The sequence below is a fragment of the Zonotrichia leucophrys genome, chromosome 4A (assembly GCF_028769735.1).
Source record: "Zonotrichia leucophrys gambelii isolate GWCS_2022_RI chromosome 4A, RI_Zleu_2.0, whole genome shotgun sequence".
Classification (NCBI taxonomy): Eukaryota; Metazoa; Chordata; class Aves; order Passeriformes; family Passerellidae; genus Zonotrichia; species Zonotrichia leucophrys.
In genome coordinates, this window is record NC_088174.1 from 14,505,459 (window position 1) to 14,527,513 (window position 22,055).

The following is a 22,055-nucleotide window of genomic DNA, read 5'->3' on the forward strand; positions in this document are numbered from 1 at the left end:
AGAAAACCTGCAGCCAGTTGGGACTGTTCACATGACCCAGCTTCACCCTGCAAACAGGACTGATGAAAAATAAACATGTGGATCCTGTTCATGGAGCTCAGACAGTCAATTCAGAGCTGTTCTTGTTGCTAAAAGTGTTTTTAACTGCTGGGAGCAGGATTAAAAAATTCCTGGAACCTGGATCAGACATTACTCAGTAACAGAAGGGACAGAGCCCACAATAAAGCGAAACAGTTGGTAAGTTCAATGGAAAAAATGGCTTTTTTTTCACAGCTAAAACCACCAATAAATAATAAAAATATTATTAAAATTTCCCCAAAAAACCACCCTCAAGAGAAGGAGAAATGAAGGTACCTGAGATACGTAACCGGGAGGCACAAAAATCGGCGGCATGGAACCGTTTGGTGACATCATAGGGACATGTGCTGGACCTGGCAAGGACAAGGGGACACTTCTTAACAAACAAGGCTTTTCCCATCTGGAGACACCTTTTGTCAAAGGTGTCTCAAACATCAGGGATTGCATCCCATTCTCTGTCTGATTATTGGCTTTATTCCAGCCACCACGCTCTGGCCAGCAGTGTCTTTTTAATTGCACAAAAATCTGTATAAATAATTTTAATCTGTATAAATAATTTTAGCTCTTAATTTGTGACAGTTAAAAGTCTGTAGTACTGAAGGCAAATGCAAGTATTGGGGTAAAGCTGATGTAGGAATTTAAAAATTAATTTTAAATACATTATTTTTTGTATTAAGCCCAAGGGAAGTATTTCTGTAGGGGATTTGATGAAAGCACAATGGACACATTTTATGTAATATCATGTAAAATGGTGACAAATACTCCAAAAATGGAAATATTGCTAAATTCAACTTGACTTACAGGAGATATTCAGCCCTGACTGGGGTTTTCTGTCACTCACCCAGAAGGTAAAAAGGAATTTGCAGGCACAGAGTGGAGCAATGACTCCCCCACCTCACAGCACAGGGAGGTCCCAGTGCCCCTTAAAGTTCTGTAACTTATTGTAATAAATACCACATAAATCATGTGTTAGGATCCTGGGAGGACACTTAGCCAAGGATCACTGCAAACCCATCTTTGGGGACTGAAAATCTGCAGGATTCAGGGAATCCTGGCACCTTCCCAGCGCTGCCTCATTTGTGCTTGGACACAAACTGAAAAATCTGATTTATTCCAGTGCAGAAAACACATCTGACATCACAGAAAAAACCCAGTGGAATAACCTTAGAACCAAAATATTTGGATTCAGCACTTGAGGCTCCCTTTACCTTGAATGCACTGAATGTGTCCATCTTCAGTTGTAATTGTAAAAGTTTCACCTGGGTTTACCTGCACAAGAATCACCTGCAGGAACAAAACACAAAAGAGGGTTGGGGGCTTTTTAAATTTTAAGACATTCTCTGGGGGAAAATCCCTTCTCTTTAGAGACAAACAACATCAGAGCTTTGGCAACTTTGGAGTAAAACAGGAAAATGATGGGTAGAATGAAAATATTTCCTCCTACTTGGACATAAAATCCTTGTATTTTTCCTCTGGTTACTCCCAGAAGTGCCTCACTTGATATACATGAAATAAGCTTTTAATTTCACATTTCACACTGATTTTTCTGCTTTTTCTGAGGCAATGATGACCTGAGATTCACATTGCATCCCAGGCTTTTCCCACCAGCTCTGCCTGCAGCTCCTGTGAGCCCAGGTGAGTTCTCCCTGTGGGAGGAACTCAGTGACATCCTGCAGGTCCCTCTGGTCCCCTGGCACACAGATCCACCTGGAGCTGGGCCAGGATCACTCCTCAGGCACTGCTGGGATCCCAAACCTTCCCCTCATCCTGCCCCAGCCCCAGGGGAATTTTGGCAGCTGCACTTTATTTTAACACCTATAATACTCCACAGTTAATCCTTTAATAAAAGGGGTTCAGCCAGGTAAGAATTCAGGCACACAATTCAAATTCCACCCTGGTGACAGCTGGCACTGATGTAAAAATTGGAATAAAATGTGTTTGTCAAAGCAGTTGTGAAAATCAGTGTAATTTTCTTCCATTCAATTTTCATAAAGTGCTTTTGCACTATTCATGGAGTGACATTTGTAGCAGGTAGATGGGACCTGAAGAAATCACCTGGCCATTTAATCCCTGGTAAAATGAGTTACACATGCCATTAATGAATGAATTTTTCTGTGCTGGAGCTCCCTGAACTCCCCAGGGACCACTTTCACTGTTCTCATCACTACAGACTCCAAGAATAAATGATAAATGCTATTATAACTCTGGTTTTGCAGCTTCTGCATATTGGTGTATTAATCTTTGATTTTATTTTTTATAACCTCCCTTGTAGGGGAGAATTTATGCTCCTTGTACAGGAGAATTTTACTTTGGGTGGGTGATTTGTTTCTGGATATAAGGAAGCCACCAAAATCCCTGAAAAGGCCATTTAGGCACTCAGTAATATTTATTATGGTTCCAGGAGAGTGAGAGATGGCAGAGAATGCCTTTAAACGTGGCATAATTTGCATTAATAATGAAATTTATGCATATTTGTCACTTCAGAACGCAAGTAAATGCATGACTTCAATGCTAATACATTTCTTGGGGTAAAGGGAGAGAAGCGGTGTCAATTGTTTAAAGAAAACTGACAATAATGGGCTGGGGATTTGCCAGAGCACAAGAAACAGGAAAAAGATTTGCTGTGGATCCAGGATTGCACAGGCAGGGAGTGACCTCAGGAAAAGGCTCATCTCTGAGGGAAGAAAGGGAATGTTTGAGAGATTCAGAGCCTCTGAGGTGGCACATGCTCAGCACAGATCCATGAGCTGCAGCTCAGAGCAGAGGGAGGGATCCCAGCAGCGCTGCAATCCCAGCAGTGGAGCCTGGAATGCCAGGAATGCTCAGGCCCTGCCTCAGAGCACTGACTCACTGGGATCCATGAAGAAAACGCAGTCCCAGGCACCTTCCAACCAGGAACATGTCCAGGAAGCTGCAGCAGGGCTGAGGGGTGGATCTGAGCCAGGGGAGAGCTGAGCCCAGGGGCTGCCAAAGCCTCCAGGGGTCCTGAGCTCCTCTGCTCTGCCCACAGCTCTGCTTTTAGCCCATTCACACATTTTCTGATCCAGAAACCCTTCCAGAAAACTTCCAACTTTTGCTTTAAGTGAAATGGAGCTAATGGATTCACTGGCCAAACACACAGGTTTGGTTTCTGGAAACAAATCTCTCTGCAATAATTAAGTATTAGCAGTGTCCTCCACAGCACTGGCAGAGAAATAATTAAAAAATTCTCTGCATTAATAAAGATTCCAAGTCAACACTCTCTTTAATAAAAAGATTCTATTCAAACTTCAAATCTGCTCTTCAAATGCATCTCCACAATACAACTCTATTTTTTTTTTAATCTCATCTGATTGCAAAGTCTTCTCTAGGTCCTAAAAATGTCAGTGACTGTCACCTCCATGTCCCACACACAGAGCTCTGGGGACAGGAGCCAACTAAATCTACCTGATCTCCTTTCCTCATGAAACCTGAACCACCTGAGCCACCTCCCAGCTGGGCAGGGCTGAAATTTCACCTTCTACTGCCAGAACTTCAGAAATATCTCACAGACTTTGCTCATTTCCAGACATACTCTTGTCCTTCCACCTCCAGGGTCTGAGGCAAAAAGGGAAAAGGACTTTTTCTTTTAAAAAGTCAATTTTTCCAAGTATACAACTGAAACAAGACAGATTTCTCCATCTTATCCGCAGCAATGACAAATTAGAGATCTCATGTAAACTTTCAGCATTTATGGCCTGCCAGACCTCAAAGGATGGGAAGAGCTCCCAGAATTTGTAGTCCAAAGCACTCAGCTCTTTCTGCTGAACAAAATTCACATTTACTGACAATTTACACAGACTTGGGCTTCAGAATTGTTCTGCTGCCACTTTTTACCTGTGTTTCTAATCCTACCAGGGACTTCTGAAGGGTTGTGCCCAATAAAGCTCTAAAGTTTCAACTAAATACACTCAGGTTTCACCACTGCACTGTAATTATTAATGAAGACACTCAAAACCAGGAAGCCAAGGTCTTCCCTTTCATTTTCCTGTCATAGATTTCCTCTGCAATCCCTTGCTTATCTTTATTCATCACTTCACAGGAGTTTGAAAACCTTTATTAACCCCCCAATTTTTCCTTTGATTTTTGGAGTTTGTAGCTCCTTTTTAAAGCCTTTTTTTATCACACCTGCCCACTGCCTGGGAGCTGAATGATTTTTTTTTCCTCTCTCCATTTCTGTTTAACTCCTGATGTCAGCGCTCACTGGCTGATCCTTGCCCAGCTCTCAGAGCTGGTTTTTGTGGAGCCACCATCCCAGTTGCTCCCAGTGCTCCCAGTTGAGGGCTGACTTGCCTGCTGGATGCTGTCCCCGTTGACCATGTGAGGTAGAAGTGGCACTTCATTCAGCAGAGGGGTGGCTTCCAGGGGGGGCGGCTGCTCAGCCATCATTTCTTGGGATCACTCATGGACACCTGCTCCAAGGGAAAACAGGGATGGGGTCAGATCCAGCTCTCCCTTCCTTGAATCATTCTCTGTTTGTTTGACAAACTCGGCTCTGCCAATTCCAAGCGCACCCAAACACTTCAGTGTTAGCACTTTTAACTTCTTTCATGTCAGCAATAAATGTCCTTTCCCCAAAATTCTCCCCTTTAATTATCAGGAATATTCAGCCATGAGTGCTGGAACTGGTACCTCAGTGCAGCAATTACACAGTAAAGGAATTTACATTTATACTGCAATTTATTCTTAAATTTGCACTTCAAATTCCTAAAGTGCTTCCACTCCAGACCCCAAGCTTTAGGCTACATAATGCACACACCACATTTACATTTTAGTGATAATCAAAAAAACCCTAAACCATGCAATTTCTCCAATACAAAATCTGCCAGGGTGAAAACAAAGCTTGAGACAACACAAAATCCTGCTTTGTCCCCAAATTTTTGACTGACAACTCTGGGGAAATGTGAATGGAAAAGTGCTGCAGAGTTGGGAGCTTCCAGGGAATAATCTGTAATTAGAGCAAGTCAAAATACACATGATACAAATTAATTATAGTAATTAGAGCAAATCAAGCTGCAAGCTCCCAATGGTAGGGAGTTTTCAGTGTATAGTTAATCCAGCATCCATAAAAAGCACAAGATAACAGGATACAGGAAATGCTGACACTTCCTGCTCCTTTCCCATTACCTCCCATAAACCAGAAGGCAAAATCTGGTTAGGACGGTCCAATTCCTTAAAAATAAAAAGCAAACCACAAAACACCTCCCTAAATCTGTGCATGAACCAAGTCAGGCTGCTTCAAAGTGTCAAATCTTTCTTCAGTTCTCCACAAGCAGCAAGGAAAGGGCAATTTTTGAGGAAGAAAAAAGACAAAAACTGATTAATTCTGTACCTGTGGGACTGTATTTCCAGCAGATTAGCAACAGTAGGAGAAATATGATATAATTAACAATTTCTTCTGGTTTTAACTGATTTTGCAGAGAAAAATCTGTAAGAAAGCTGAGATTACAAAGGTTTTCCCTGTGTTATCAAGACAAGGCAAAGGAGCTGCTGGAATCCACTGATAAAACCCCCACTCCTCCTTTGCAAAAGCAGCTCCAAATCAGAGATGCAATCACACAGCCACAAAATGCAGCAGAACAAACTCCTCAAGACTTCCCAACACCCAGCTCCTTTCACAAGGAAATTCCTCTCCAGGGCTGCTCCAGTAACAGCTTCAGGGAGCCAAACATCACTGCAAGGTGCAAGGGCTGGACAGGACCTCAAAGATCAAATTTGCATCAGCTTTGGCCTAAATACTCTTAATAAATACACTGAAATGCCTGAGCATAGGATTTATTTCCTGAATAAAATAATCTCCTTTTTGTCAGGTTTGGAATTGCCTCTGCCAAGGATGCAAATTTTAACTATTCCACTTAAAAAACAGTAAAATTCAGGCAAAGGTTTCTTCCTCTACACCTCTCCCATTTTTTGAGGTTGGATCTAAGCCTTAAGAGCCATAACAAGAATTCATGTACACAGGCAAAATGAAAATTCTTTATTTTATATATGCATATGAATTTCTTGAATCTCAAAGAAAACAGAAATTAGTAGTTGAAATAAAGGGAAAAACCCTTTACCAAAGGGCAACTCCTTTTGCACTCAAATTCAACTACCCCAAACAAACAGCTGCAGAAAAACAAGTTCTGAAACAGGACCCAAAGGCACCTGCAGCTTTAAATAAAGGTTCAGAGTTTCTGTGTTCATCCTCTGCAACTTTAAATAAAGGTTCAGAGTTTCTGTGTTCATCCTCTGCAACTTTAAATAAAGGTTCAGAGTTTCTGTGCTCATTCTCTGCAATTTCAAATAAAGGTTCAGAGTTTCTGTGCTCTTCCCCTGCCTGGGCTGAATTTAATTCTCTCTTTAGGACAAATTAGAGAGCAGAGCCCCAACATCCCTGTGGTTTTTAGAAGCCTTCATCTCCTGCCTAATGACACAGGGAGGATTTAATTTACATGGACACCTCCAAACACTTTCTGCTTGCTTAGTGCTGGAACTTCATTTCTCTGAGGAAGAATTTAATATTTGGAGTATCAGGTAATAATTGGTTTTAAACTGTTAATGATAAACTCCAAACCAGCCAATTTTGTGTCTTTGTAGCAATGGCCATATGGTCAGAGAAAACAGAAGTATTGACAGGAACAAACCCATCTGAAGAGGTTTTGGGGCAGTTTCACCTGGCTCAGAACGTTGATATTTCCCTGTGCAGCTGGGCTGGGGTGGCTGCAAGTAGCAGAACACTGAGGACAAAGAGGGATATCCTGACAAATTGGAAAAAAACCAAGTTATTTTGGGTTTTGAGCATTGCTTCATTTCTTGAAAATACTGATAAGAACAGCAAAACCACCCTGCCCTCCAAGGGAACACAGTCAATGAATGTGGGACTCAACCCCTCCCCACTTCAACAGGTAAAACTTTTCCATGGAAATAAATCCATGGATTCACCTCCCCAAAGTCTCCATTCCACTCAAGGAAGTAGGTGGTATTTGGGTAAATAAGAAGAGAATTCCTGAAAAGTTATTACATACTCAGCACAATTTCCTGCACAACAAAACAAAGACAGAGCTCTATCTTGAAAAGCCATTTCCCAACACCCTCCCAGGGCTGGCCTGGAGCAGGGAATCCAGTCCTGCCCTCCCTGCAGGGCAAGGCTGCTCCCAGGGAAAGGTGGAGACAACCAGCACAGGGGCAGAGAGGAGACTGCAGGATCCCAAACCCACCTCTGTACACACTGAGGCATCACAGAATCCAGCATGGTTTGGGTTAAAAGGGACCTTAAAGCCCCATCCAGTGCCACCCCTGCCATGGGCAGGGACACCTTCCACTGTCCCAGGCAGCTCCAAGCCCTGTCCAGCCTGGCCTTGGGCACTGCCAGGGATCCAGGGGCAGCCACAGCTTCTCTGGGCACCCTGTGCCAGGGCCTGCCCACCCTCACAGCCAGGAATTCCTTCCCAATATTCCATCTATCCCTGCCCTCTGTCAGTGGAAGCCATTCCCTGTGTCCTGTCCCTCCATCCCTTGTCCCCAGCCCCTCTCCAGCTCTCCTGGAGCTCCTTTAGGCTCTGGAAGGGGCTCTGGGGTCACTTTGGAGCCTCCTCCTCTCCAGGTGAGCACCCCCAGCTCTCCCAGCCTGGCTCCAGAGGGGCTCCACCCTTGGAGCAGCTCTGTGCCCTCCTCAGGACTCTCTGCAGCAGCCCCAGCTCCTTCCTGTGCTGGAGGAGCTCTGCAGGTGGGGTCTCACCTGAGCAGGGCAGAATTCCCCAGTTCCTCCTGCCATGCTGGGAATGAGCTCTGGAATCAGGGGGTTCTGGGGGCCAGGGCAGCTCCAGCCTCTCCTCCACCAACATTCCCAAGTTTCACATCATCCCTAAAAGCCTCTCAGTGGTTCCAGGCCTCCTCTAAACCCCTGGATTTACCCCAAACCAAGTCAGGTTGGAGAGGCAAATGCAGCTGGGGGGGTTGTTCGTGGACCCACCCACAGGGAGATCTGCATCAAAGAGCTGCTGGGTCCCCAAAGCCACTTTATTCCAGCAAATCTCAGGAAGAGCAGCTCAAACTGCTTTTGCTGTGGTCTGCTCTTGGCAGGGAGGGATTCATCATCCCCAGGAACTATTCAAGTGGTCAGGGGAAAAAAAAAAGGAAAAAAAGTACAGTCCTGGGAATTCACAGGCTGCACTGACATTAAAGATGAGCTAATACACTAAATCTTACATTCTAGACTAAAAATAAGCAAGAAAAATCCCATCTGGAAGCATTAAAGTCCAGGCAAATTTTGTAATTTATAGGAATAAACTGAAGTTTAGTGACTCATTAAATATGAATCAATAGCAGAACTTGTAGAGGTGTCTCTACAGCTTTGTCACCCTGTCCTGAAGATTTTTGACTCAGTATGGAATTCAACAGATTACATTTTAGAAAGGTTACATTTTGCAAGGGCACTTCTGGCAAAGTTCACTTTTTTTGCAGTGGTTTCTATTACACATCAGCTAAAGGTCACTCCCAAACCTGGGCTGAGCTGAGAGATGAATTCAGCCCACAGAGCCACAAAAAAATAAAATAATTTGCATTAATCATCTCAGCAACAAACCTGGAGCTGGAAGAAGTGACAGTGGGTAACACATTTCTAAGTTAAATAGCTTGAGTTAGTTAAGTTAAATAGCTTTTGTTTTCAGAGATTATTCAGTTATTATTTTGTTTTCAAAGATTATCTAAAAAGCAGAAACACAGTAATTATTCACAATAGAACATATTTAACATATTTTAAAATAAATAAACCAAATACATATTGTAAGAACAGGCCCTGAGATGTATTCTGGACTAATTCAACAATCTCATGTAACATGGTCCTGTTCTCATATTCAAAAGAAGGCAACATTTTCCAGGGACACTCCTACAAAAGCTTCTAAGAAAAACAGAAAATCTCCAGGACTGCCCTTGCAGCAAACAATTCCTGTCCCCAGAGCTGGGCCTGACCTCACTTCCTGCTGCAGCAAAAATTCCAGCTGAGCTCTGCAAGGCTCCAGCATCAGCCTCACTTAGGTCCAGCCCAAATTCCAGCTGAGCTCTGCAAGACTCCAACATCAGTCTCACTTAGGTCCAGCCCAAATTCCAGCCCAGCTCTGCAAGGCTCCAGCATCACCTCCCTTTGCTCCAGCCCAAATTCCAGCTGAGCTCTGCAAGGCTCCAGCATCAGCTCCCTTGGGTCCAGCCCAAATTCCAGCTGAGCTCTGCAAGGCTCCAGCATCAGCCTCACTTAGGTCCAGCCCAAATTCCAGCTGAGCTCTGCAAGGCTCCAGCATCAGCTCCCTTTGCTCCAGCCCAAATTCCAGCTGAGCTCTGCAAGGCTCCAGCATCACCTCCTTTGGGCCCAGCCCAAATTCCAGCTGAGCTCTGCAAGGCTCCAGAATCAGCCTCCCCTTGCTCCAGCTCAATTCCAGCCAGCCCCCAAGGAGCACTCAGTGCTCACTGATTCCAGCTCAGATTCCATGGAAAAGCCTCTGCAGCTCCCTGGTTGCTCCTGAGGGCTGGCTGATATGGGATCACCCAACCTCAAGCCTGGAAAACATCAGGGATTCACAGCAGGCAGTTGGAAATGTCAAAATTCACAGAATTCCCACAATGACCAGGTTGGGAGAGACCTTAAATCACTGAGTCCACCCCATGCCCTTGTCCCCAACTGTCTCTGCTAGCTTGGATCCCAGGTGGAATAATGAGTAATTCCAGGGCATGGGGGCAGTTACAGATAAATTATTGGAGTTGGGGATCTTAGAGATCTTTTCCAACCATAATGACTCCATAAATGTTTTGTAAACCCCTGGGAAGAACTCCCAGCATTCCTGAGCCTCCTTCAGCCATTTCCAATGTGCAGCTCAGGAGGAGGCACCATCAGCTCTGTCACTTCCACTTCAATGACACAGGAGAAGCAACTTCAAAACTGTCACAGCAATATCTGGAGAAAGGTTCTGGCCAGAAGAATCTTCCTGGACAAACACATCACTCCTATTTTATCAAGGGTTTTTGGAGCAGTCAGCACTAATTTACAATCTACAATTTACAGACATGTTTCTCTTTAGGCACTGACAGTGAATTTGTCAGTATTTACTGCAAGACATGGAAGAACAAAAAGGTTGTGTATTTCTTAATGGCAATATAAAAGAAATAAGAAAAATTTAATAAACTGAAAAAAATATTTTTTTTCACTGGTATTGTATCCTTTAGTCATGTTATCTACTGTGAGATTATCTCCTGTGCAAATGTGTAGCAGTATTACAGATTTAGTGAGTTTCAAAGTTCCTGTTGTCTCACATTAAAGTATTTTTTTATTCTATTAAAAATCTCTCTCCAGAAAGATCTCACACTGACTTTAAATGGGAGGAACACTGCACACAGGCATGGATCAGCTTTATTCCACTGTCCAGAGAAGAAACCAAACAGATTTCATATAAACAGTGAAAAACAATTTTAATAACCCCAGACAGAAGCTGTCCCAGAGGCTGGATTTTCATTACAGTAAGTGCTGGATTTAAGATGAAAAAGTTCCTATTCCAAGGAGCTTATTACTTAAATAGAGACTTTATTTTTTTTTCTTTTTTTAAATACAGCATGCCTGAGTTAGAAAGAACAATGTGTCCAGGAAGGAGAGCCTGAAATTCAGCAGAGACTTCCTGATTTCCAGGTTCAGTGCCTTATGCAACCTGACAGCCTGATCCTAAATTTTCACTTATTGCAGGAGGTAAAGTACACTAACACTGCTCTTTACTAAAAGCAGAATTGTATAAAGAGCTAAAGCTTTACTTAAACCTTTTTATACTGACAGAATCCTTAATTAGTAGTATAAATATTATATAATACATAAAAGTATAGCAACTATATTTATCTGAGCAGGGGGAAAACCCCATGTTCTCTGATAAAGAATATTATTTATAACTGACATGCCTTAAAATCCAGATCTCCTACAAACTGAAGCTCTGAGTATTTTACACTCCACTCTGTCAGTTCAATTTTCCATCACTCATCTCCAAAGGCTGTTAAAAAGAACAACCACAGAACCATCCCAAAGCCATCCCCAACCTCAGGCTAAGGAATAACCTTGTCAAAAAGATCCAACCTTAATTATGATTCCTAAAAAACCCAGATATGCCCCATGCAATTCTAAAGCAGAAAAAACTGGGGAAATAAGACCCAAGCTGCCCTCTCCCACCCAAACTTTTCCAATAAACAGAATTAACAAGGTGCTGAAGGTACCATCCCACTCCTAAAATAGTTTGTGCCCCAGGACCACACGTGAGACCTGGATGGACTGGCTTTACTTTGGGCAAGATTAAGGCAAGGAGAGATTTAACAGAAGCTCAGTTACAACCTGAGCTCTGCAGGGACCACCCCTGCTCCATAAGTCATCTGTTCCCCACTAAATCCATGTTTTGATTAAAATCCTGGAAATCATTTCTAACGGCCCCCGAGGGAATTGGGCCACAGCATCTTGTGGGAAGTTTGGCTTCCAGCCAGGAGGGCAACACAGCCTTGAGCCTGAAAATGTTCCTCATGATTTACTCAAGAAATGGGCTCAAATATTCTGAATATTGAGAGAGCCTGCCTGAAAATGTTCCTCATGATTTACCCAAGAAATGAGCTCAAATATTCTGAATATTGAAAGCCTGTCTGAAAATGTCCATTATGAGTTACCCAAGAAATGGGCTCAAATATTCTGAATATTGAGAGCTCACCTGAAAATGTCCTTCATTACTTACCCAAGAAATGGGATCACATATTTTGACTATTCAGAGTCTGATCCAGGGGTGGCTTTGACCCAGGTGAGGTCTGTGACCCCAGGAAAGCTCCTTGGAATAGGAACTGTCTCATCTTAAATCCAGCACTTACTGTAATGAGAACCCAGCCTTTGGGACAGCTTCTGTCTGGGGTTATAAACTTGTCTTTTAATTGTTTATGAAATCTGTCTGGTTTCTTCTCTGGACAGTGGAATAAAGCTGATCCATGCCTGTGTGCAGTGTTCTTCCCATTTAAAGTCAGTGTGAGATCTTTCTGGAGAGAGATTTTTAATATAATAGGAAAATACTTTAATATGGGGTCACAGATCCCATATTTGACCTCACCAAAATTCCAGACACCAGGACAAGGCTCCCACACCCTGCTCCAAGCCTTTGCTTGGATTACAGGAGGATTTTTAATTTACTATCAACGCTCATCTCTCAGGCCAGACACCTCAACTCTCCTAAAATTCTGCCTGGAGGAGGGCTAAGGTTGGGATGGAATCCCTCATTTCCCAGACACCAAACCCCCTAAAATCACCCAGAACCAGCAGCTCCAACCCAGGCAGGCCACAGGAGCTCTGCCCCAGGGCTGTGATCGCCTTTCACCCCGGCTCACCCTGGCCATGGATCGGCTTCCTGGGGAGTGTGCCAGGAAAGCCATCACCCACAATTGTCCCCTGCACTCCAGGATTGTTTTCCAGCCTGAAACCCCATCCCTCAGGATTCCTGTGCCCACCCTCCAGCCTTACACCCACGTTTTTCCAGGCTCCCTGCTGCTCTTCCCAAAGGAAACTCCACTGGGAAGAGCTGGGCAGAAAAGCTCTGTTGCTGCCCAGAGTGCATTAATTTGATTTGTTATTTAATATTATGCTCACGTTAAGGCCATGCTTGCCCTCAGAATTATTCATTTAGGAGGCCTGTAAAATTGGCAAGAACAGTTTCTAGAATGCAAACATGACATGACTTTTAGATAAATATTTTCCTTTGTTGTTTTAGTTCTTTTATGGCTTTTCTGTTATTGCCAGAGAAGCAGAGTTGAATCCTGAGCACTTGTGTGCTGCTTCTTAAGTGACCAGTGCCATAAACCAAAATCCAGGAGCCCCTGAAAGGTCCCATTCCTGTCCTAATCCCAATCTTGCTTCTCCAAATGTTCAGAGAATGGAGCATTTCAAAGGACTGAGACATTAAGGTGCTTCATTCTTATTTCAGTTTAAAAAATAAAGGGATTAGGAATTTTCTAGCTGCAAAAATGTTGTTACAAAAAAAAAAAAAGAGAGAGAAAATAATAAAAAGAATTAAACATAAAATATCTTTCTTTGCAGCTGTTAGGAACGTGACACTTTCTGGAATAAACCAAGGTGTTAATTTTAACATCTTAATGCTACATTAAACAAAAACTTTCAAGCTTAGATGAAAAAGCCTTTATTAAATGCAATTTAACAATAGGCTTATTTAAAATATGATTTTCCAAGTGTAAAACTGTGAATTTAAAACATTATTCTGGTTTTTTTAGGCCTTGAAGCAAACCAGTTTATTTACACATTAACCATATACTATGGAAATTCTATATCCAAATGGTTCTCTAAATCACTTGGAAGCTGTGGAAGCAACAGACACCACAGTCCATGGAAAAGAAATGCAAAAAACTTCTGCCCAGAGGCACAAGACAGAGAACAAGCCCTTGTGTGTGCCTGGAATTCTCTCTGGGGCCTGAACTGGTCAGCAAAAAGGCAGCTGGAATTCCCACCTGGAAGTACCACAGAGCTGGGCAGATGAAACAAAGAGTTTCCAAGTGTGCCAAGGTTTGCCAGCTGGGAACTGCAAGTTCCTACAGGGAGCTGCACCCTCTCCCAAGGCTCTGAAACCAGGAGAAGGATCTGCATAACTGAGCACAGCTGCTCTCCATAGGACACACTTGTCTTAAACTGGAAGGCAAAATTGAAGCCATTTTATGATCATTTTTTTCCTTAAAAATAAAAAAGTTCTGCCCATTTACCAGATTCCAGGGGAAGAGCTGTGGAAAAGTTTGGAAGCAACCCAGAGCTGTTGTGTGTGTGCAGACACGTTCCCTCCAACAGGAACACATCATTCCACAGCACCTTGTTCATGCCAGTCCCTCCCTCCAGCCAGCAACACCCAGCTCATGGCAAGGAAGAAATATTAAAGTATTTTAAAAGCTTTTTTTAAAATCTTCCAGTGGGGACCAGGAAATTGGGGAATTTAAGAGCACCCAGAGCTTGGCTGCTCTGCTTTGTCCTGTGCCACGTGTGTCCAAACCTGGATGAAACCTCCTGGGATTGAGCCAGGAAAGCACCAAAATTGACCCATTTTAGTGCCAGAGCTGGGTGATACCTCCATGAATTTGGGAGCATTATGGGATGGCAGACACACACTGCTGGTAGGAGACAGGGGTGATCCAAAAGCTCTTTCCCAAATGCTTGAATTCCCCATCTCCACTGATTTATTTGCTTTAAACTCAGCTCAGGGAGGGCAATGATGCAGATTATGGAAACCAAGAGCAGCCAGGGCGTTTCCAGGAGAGGCTCCTACCCTGAGACAGCTCAGAGCAGTCAGCTGCTGCCTGATCCAACAAAAGAGGAGGAAAATCAGCATTTCACAGGTGCAACAAACAGGAGTTTGCTCCCAGGTTTCTGCAGCTCTGCTCTGCAAATCACCAGTGCTGGATGCAGCACAAACAGGCCTCTCTCATTTAACAACCCTCTTAAACCAGGACTTCAAAACCAAGCAGAAAACCCCAGCAAAAGTTAAGGATTTCTTCAAACTGGAGCAGATTAAGCAAACCCTGAGCAAGGAGGAATTATTTTGATACAGCAGCTGCAGACTTTTCCTTGCACAACACCAGAGGTTGGGGCTGTAACACTTTAGCTCAGCACTGGGTCAAATTAGGCTGGTTAGAACAGGTTATGCTTAAACCCAGGGCTAAAACACACCAACAAATGACTGCAATTACCACAGCTGAGCAGTCTCGTGGCATCAGACCATGTGCATTTCTTTAGTTCATGGAAAATGCAAGGGAAAAATGCAAGTGTGAGATCATCCCCATGAGGCTGGAGCAGGAACACTTCCCCCAGGCTGGGTGAGTGGCCAGGAGCAGCAGAATCACTGCCACAGCTCAGCTGATGGCTGGCAGCACACTGAAATCATTCCTTGCTGTACCTGAGCTTTGAATATTGATTTGTAAATCATTGAACCTGCTGGAGGTTTGGGGATTGAATCACATTTTTAAGGAACTGCCTAAGTAGAAATTATCAGTTTTGAAGAACCTAGGGATATTAGTTTATGTGAGTTTTTATCAAGTTTATATTTTAAGAAATGCAGGCATTAAAAAGGAAAATGACAATTTACAATACACCAAAAGGCTGTTTACATAGTATCTTCCAAAACTGAATAGTTCCTCTAAATAACTCTCACCCCTCACACTGAAATGGACAAAAATACACACCTGGGTGACCAGAAAAAAGCTTTTTTTAAGCAGAATCTGCTTAAAACCAACATGAACATCTTGCAAATCCTTCAGTAGCATAAAACTCCTCCCATGCAAACACTGAACTGCCTTCACTCCTGACTGGAGATGACAAACCCAAGTGACATCAGTGGGCACTTTAATACCTCACTCAGCAGAACTGAAAGCAAATTATTGCCGTGGAAGAGCAGAAAAAAACCTCATCTGAATTTATAAACCTGATTTAACCTGGTTAAATGCTTTCCCTCCCAAAACACCTGTACACATACAGGGAATGCAGCATGATTATCACTTCTTTCTTTATCTCTTGTATGAAATCCATCTGCTGATTGTGTTTTGCTTTCCAGCACTCATCCCCAAGGTTTTGACAGATTCCCTTCTGCTTTTCCAGCAGATCAGTTCCCTGACCTGAGCAGTTCCAGGAGAAGGAACTCAGTTCCATGATCTCCAATTAAAACCAAAGGATCTGAGCAAGGCACTACCAGAGTGCTATCACCCACTCCAGCTGTTCTCTACACAGGAAATGCATTTGGCTAAAAACAGAATTTACTTTCTTTATCCAAAGCCAATTATGCAATTCTCTCCAAGAGAAAACTTCCAGCTAAGTGGGTGAAGGGAGAAGAAAGAGTAAGAAATGTGAAAATAGAGATAAGGCTGCCACCTTACAAAATCAATAATGTTCCTGTGGAACCTGAAACCTTTCTTACCTCAAGAACTCAATCAGTTCTTCCTTCCCTAATTCATTTTTTCCATTTGATAAGAAGTTGTCCAGAACTTTCTTCCACAAAAAAAAGAGTCCTAATGTCAAATACATTCATTTCAACCCAAAGCGTTACTTAGAGACTTAATGAGAAAATAAACACTTCATAAAACCTGGGAGAATCCTAAATTCTGTGTAATTACCGTTGTCACTCTCCTGACTTGGAATTCCTCCTGGTGAGTGTTCCAGTGCCTGCTGCAGAGTGAGCAATGTGTGCTGTCCTCAGGCTTCTTTCTGCAGGCAAAAAACCACATTTTCATGTTAGTGCCTTGGCAAACATGAAATCCATGAAAAATAAGCTGCAGGGAATACCAGAGATCCATGGAAAGAGCAGGAGCCAGGAGGGGCAGGCAGTGGTGACTCCACTGAGGAGTTCTTTGGGTGTAACTGGATTTATTTAGTTACCTACAATATAACTGTTCTACTGCTCTGCATGGCAATAGAGACAGAAAAATTCCAAACATCCCCAATTTAAACTGTCATGCACACATTTTCCTTCTGATAAGGGGCATAAAAAGACATAAAGCTGGAAATACAATCCCAGTTTGCTGTTACAGGGCAGCACAGCTTTAATCTAGAAACTGCTCCACTAAAGATGCTCCAGCAGAAGGAAATGAACAGCTCCAGGAGTCGTTAAACCACCTCAGATGTTGTATTTAATAATGTAAAAATCACCACCTTTCTCAAGCTGCATCCAGCACTAAAACACTTCCTAAATTGAGCCCTCTTTTGGTCCTCCAGACACAGGAGGGTTTTGCAGGGATCAGTCAATCCCCAATATTGTTCTTCACAGAACTATTAAGGTTGGAAAAGGTCTCCAAGATCATCAATTCCAACCTGTGCCAGACCCCACTTTGTCACAGCCCAGAGCTCTGAGTGCCACCTTGTCCTGCCCTGGACACCTCCAGGGATGGGCACTCCAAAACTCCCTGGCAGCCCCTTCCAATGCCTGGCCACCTTTTCCATGGGGAAATTCCTGCTGAAATCTCTAAAGATAAGGCCCAGGCAGGGGCAGAGTGTTCTGCACTTTTACTGGAGCTCCCACACAGCAATCCATTGTCATTGTCACCAAAAAGGTGACACTGTCTTCAGGTCACACCGATGGCATCACCTGAAGATGCTTCTGAAGTCACAACCTAACAAATGTTCCTCCTGAGCTACTTTAAATGAGACACTGGAAAAATATTGAATAAAAAGCATCAGGCCCCAGAGTGAATCTTGGGCAAAGGGAGGCATTTTCCACATCAATCAAGATCCTGGGAACAAGGGGAGATTTACATTAGGATTGAAAGGGCCCAAGGGCTGGGAGCCAGTGGTCTGTCTGTGCTGGTCAATACACAGACAGGATTGTGTTAGCACCACTGAAAGAATAAATTATCGCTGCTTTTACAATAAGCTCTTCAAGAATGCAATAAAGAGTTCAGTGTGTGCTCCTCACTCAGGAATCCAAAACTTTTCAGTGAAGGTCTGGCTTGCAGCAAAGATAACAGCTGAAAACCAACCATCTTGACCTTGGGAAGCTTCATGACAATGTGCTAAAAACAGGTGAAAAAATGCACAGGTTCCTGCTTCCACATCCCCCAGCCTTGAGACCAGAGCCTTGAGCAACCCCAGGTTTAAATACTGAGAGTTCAGCCCTGATGCTTTCAGACAGACCAAAATTAGAAGTGAGAAATGTTATTTTTTTCCCTCAAGCATCTTGTAGGATTACTAATATTGAGGTTTTCTCATCTGCTTTCAGAGATAATTTTAAAATTCTTCTCCGATTCAATGAAATCATGACAGGAAATTAAGAAAATATGGAAGCAGGGAAAGAATTCTTACAATATTTCATAGCAGCTCCTGACTTTGATGAACAATATTATAAGAATGTCTTCCCAGGCACGTATTTCCTTCTAAATCTGACAAGTTTCCCAATTGTGGAAATAGCAAGTCACCAAATAAAAATGCTGCTCTTTCAAGCTTAAAAGATAAATTTTAATTTGCATGAAATTCACCCAAGGCCAGGCAGAACGGGAGCAGAACACTGGAATTTTTCCTGTCTGCACAGTCCACATGAAATATTTGTTTTTTTAAGGACTCACCAAACCTTTCCTAAAAATAAGCATAAAGGATGACAATTGTTGGCAGGGGTGGGACAAGCCCCACAGTTAACAGGATGCCAATGCCAGCCTCCAAAAATGACAATCAAAAGGTCATGAAAAGAGTTATACAGAACATTTATATCCAGATTTGCTGTCAGTGCAACATCAAAGAGAGATGCATTTTGTGATCAAGGCTTGTGGCAGGAAATGGATTTGTGTAGACAAAGTTATCTTTATTCTCTCTCAAGGTGAATCCACCAGGAGTTATTGTTTTAAACCATTCTAACATCCAATTCCTCAAAACCACTGAAGAAAACGAACAACCAAACCAAATCACCACCAAAAATCAGCTGTCCCAAGAGAAGAGCAGGGCAAGGTGGAATTTGTGTACAAGGAGCTGAAATTATTCCATTGCATTGTCAAAGTGCTGCTCCATTCCAGATGAAGCCAAGTTTTCCAAAAGCTTGCTGCAACAATCCTGAGCTACAGCTGAGTGAATAACTTGTGAGAGCTTGCTCCAGGAGCTGTGTGAGCCATCAGCCCCAGCCCTGTTTATCCACAGCCCCGTGAAGGATCCCAAACTGAGATCTGGGATCCACTGAATCACTTCAGCTCTCTAGAAAACGAGATTTATTTGATCCCAGCTGAGAACAAAAGATTCCCAGACAACAACAGCGCTCCAAAACTTTCCAAGATTTGGAAACAGGAAGGTAAAAAGCCCAAAGAGAGAGGAGAGTGTAATAGCTGGCTGCTTTTCAACACCCATGATCACACACTGAGCCCTGAGAAAGTCAACATCTTTCCTATTTTACCACCTTATTCTCTTTCACAAATTACATAAACCAAGGGAAGGAATGCGAGTGTGGGAAGCAACTCGGGCTGTGCTTACTTACACAGATACTGAACCAAACACAAAGTACTTTCTTCTACACTGCATCTTAACTCCAAGGTCAATTTATTGGCTTAAAACACAGAGAGGATGCTTCCCTGGTTCAAATGCTAATCTGAGGCTCAGGAAATCTAGATTCAATTCCCTGCCTCACCACATACTTCCTGTGCGACCTTGGGCCATAAATATTTCGGTGCCTCAGTCTTTCCATCTGTGACTGAGACAGTATTTCCCTATTGAAGGCAGTGCTGTAAAGATAAATACATAGGAAAACATCAGGAATCACATACGTGCAGCGGGCTGCTGGGGAACTTATCGGTGTGTCAATATTCCCAATCAGGCAGCAGGGAAAGCCAAGGAAGGGCTGCCAATGTGAAAAAAATTAACTAGCACGGGACAGAGAGAAGACAAAGAAGCAGCAGAATGGACAGAAAGTGACACCTCAATTATTAATTACAGAAAATTTCCATCATTCCAACCAAGTTTTGAACAGAAATGAAACTCAGGAACCAGCTGGGCGAGCTGCTGAAGGGAGCAAATACACCTGCCAGCAATGCATTATTGCCCTGTTTTCAGAGATTATCACACAAAACACTTCAGATTTGAGGTGGCAGAGCGGCTGCTGAGTCTGGGGGCACAGAATCCCCGGGGACTGTCCCCGAAGGGAAGCACCCGCTGCTGGAGCCCCCAGCCCTTTGTGAGACACACAAACAGCAGAGTGACCCCAGTGGGGTCCCCGCTGCCGCTGCCCCAGGGCGGACAGGGGGACACAGCGGGAAGGGGAGGGCAGAAGATGGTCAGCAGGCAGGCAGGGGCTGACAGCAGTGACCTCCCCCTGCCCCAGCCCAGGAGGACGCGGGGGAGGTGTCTGGGACCGGAGCTGCGGAGCAGCCAAGGGGAACAACTACAAGGCTACGTGGCATTCGCAGGCAGCGGCTGCCGGGGAGGGAGCACGGGGGGGCGGCCAGGGGGGACCTGGGGGGGACGACGGCACATGGCAGCCCCTCCTGCCCCGCGGAGCAGGAGCACAAGGAGGGGAAAGGGAAAGAAGGGGACGGAGAATCCGAGCGCTGGGGAGCGGAGCGGGAGCGGGCTGGGGGAAGCGCGACCCGCGGTACGGGCTGGCATTAACCCCATCCGGGCGGGCTCAGCCGGGAGCCCCCGCTCGCCTCGGCTCGGCACGGTCCGAGCACCGGGAGTCCCTTTAGGAGCGGCTCCCCAGAACCGCTGTCCCCGAAGGCGCCGGGTCTCCTGGGGGGATGCCCGCGCTCCGCAGGGCAGCGCACCCGGACAGATGCCGGGCACCCCGAACCCTCCTTGCCTGCCCCGCACCCCGGGCACCCATCCTATACCAAGCACCGCATTCCATCCCATCCCATCCCACCCCACCCCAAGCACCCCATTCCATTCTATTACATTCCATTCCATCCTATCGCAGGCACCCCATCCCACCCCACGTCCCGGGACATCGGATCTCCCGGATCCTGCCCCCACCTGCCCCTTGCGCCACGTCCACCCCGAACGGGTCCCACAGGCCGGGCTGTCCCCCGCCTCCGAACACCCTTCCCGTCCCCGGGGTCCCGCCTGTCCCTCCGGCCGCCCCCGCCCGGCTCCGCGCCGCCTCCCGCCCTCCGCTCCGCGGGGCTCCGCTCCCGGCACTGCCCACCGCTCCCCGGCTGGGCACCGCCGCCCTGAGCCGCCCCAGGGAGCAGCGGAGCCCGGGGAAGGAGCCCCGGGGAGCGGCCGGCGGCGGTGCCCGTGCGCTGCCCCCGGCACTGACCGTGTGCCCCGCGGGCTCCGCCGCTTCAGCGCCCGCCGCCCGCCCGCGCCGCCATCATGGAATGCGCGCACCGCGCCTGCGCCGCCGCCGGCCGGGGGCGGGCGGGCGTGCCAACCACAGCCCGCGCGGCTCCGCGGCTGCCGGACACCGCGCCCGCCGAAAGCTGCGCGGGGGGGCGGCCCCGGCGGGCCGGGCTGGTGGCACCTGGGGGCGGGTGACATGTCTGGGCACTGTCTGTCCCTGCCGGACACCGCCGCCACCCCCGGGCACTGCCCGGCACCTCTGGGCACTGTCCCTTATGCACTGTCTATTCCCCCGGTCTCTGGCTGTCCCCCTTGGGCGCTGTCCCCTGGTCACTGTCTGTGCCCCTCGAGCACTGCACTGTCACCCCCGGACACTGTCCCCTGGTCACTGTCTGTCCCCCTTGGCCAATGTCACTCCCAGGCACTGTTTGTCACCCCAGTGCTCCACCTGTGTCACCAAACCTGTCCCAGCCCCCTCAGGGATCTCCAGTCTCCTTGTGCCACGACAAGGATGAGAGAGAGGTTTCCCACTTTGGACATTGCACCCCACGATTTGGGGGTCACAGCCCGTCCCTGACCCTAAAACTGTGAATGAACCCTAAAACTGTCACAACACCAAAACCTTTAATGGTGACAGCGTGAAAGTGAGGGGACAATCCCGACTGAGTGGGCAAAGAGAGGAGGAAGGAGAGGCTCCATCACTGGCTGTGCCAGGGGAGGTTTAGTTGGATATTAAGGACAATTTCCTCATGGGAATCATTGTCCAGCACTGGCACAGCCTGTCCAGGACCCCCATCCTGCACAGAGACCCCATCCCTGCAGGGATTTAGATCCCTGTGGATGTGACACTTGGGGACATGGGTTAGTGGTGGCCTTGGCAGTGCTGGGGAAGGGCTGGACTCCATGGAGTCCTTTCAAACTGAATATTCCTGTTATTCCATGATCCTGTGTCCCCTGACAGGCAGCTCCATTCCCATGTTCAGCCTCAGAGCATCCCAAACCCTGCTGCAAAGAGGATCAAAAAAATCGCTCCTGAGCTGCAGAGCCCCTCTGGTACTTCCATTTATTTTCATGGCAAATAATGTACCAATTAATCTTATACTCTACACCTTATTTCCACCAGGCAGTTTACACCAATATATTTCCATTAATGTGTTTTAAAAAATGTGCCTCAAACTTGCTTGAAGCAGCG

The 22,055-nt window shown here is 45.6% G+C and overlaps 1 protein-coding gene across 1 annotated transcript in view; it reads right to left on the reverse strand.

The window, feature by feature from the left end:
* Positions 1–20,916, reverse strand: part of LOC135447641 (fibronectin type-III domain-containing protein 3a-like) — a 39,282-nt gene extending 18,366 nt beyond the window's left edge. The window contains exons 1-5 of the mRNA XM_064712683.1: positions 20,841–20,916; positions 16,231–16,321; positions 4,390–4,508; positions 1,287–1,362; positions 355–431 (exon numbers count right to left, since the gene is read on the reverse strand). Coding sequence (XP_064568753.1) covers positions 355–431; positions 1,287–1,362; positions 4,390–4,485 — 249 coding nt within the window. The 5' untranslated portion in view covers positions 4,486–4,508; positions 16,231–16,321; positions 20,841–20,916. The remainder of the gene's footprint in view (positions 1–354; positions 432–1,286; positions 1,363–4,389; positions 4,509–16,230; positions 16,322–20,840) is intronic.
* Positions 20,917–22,055: the final 1,139 nt, after the last annotated feature.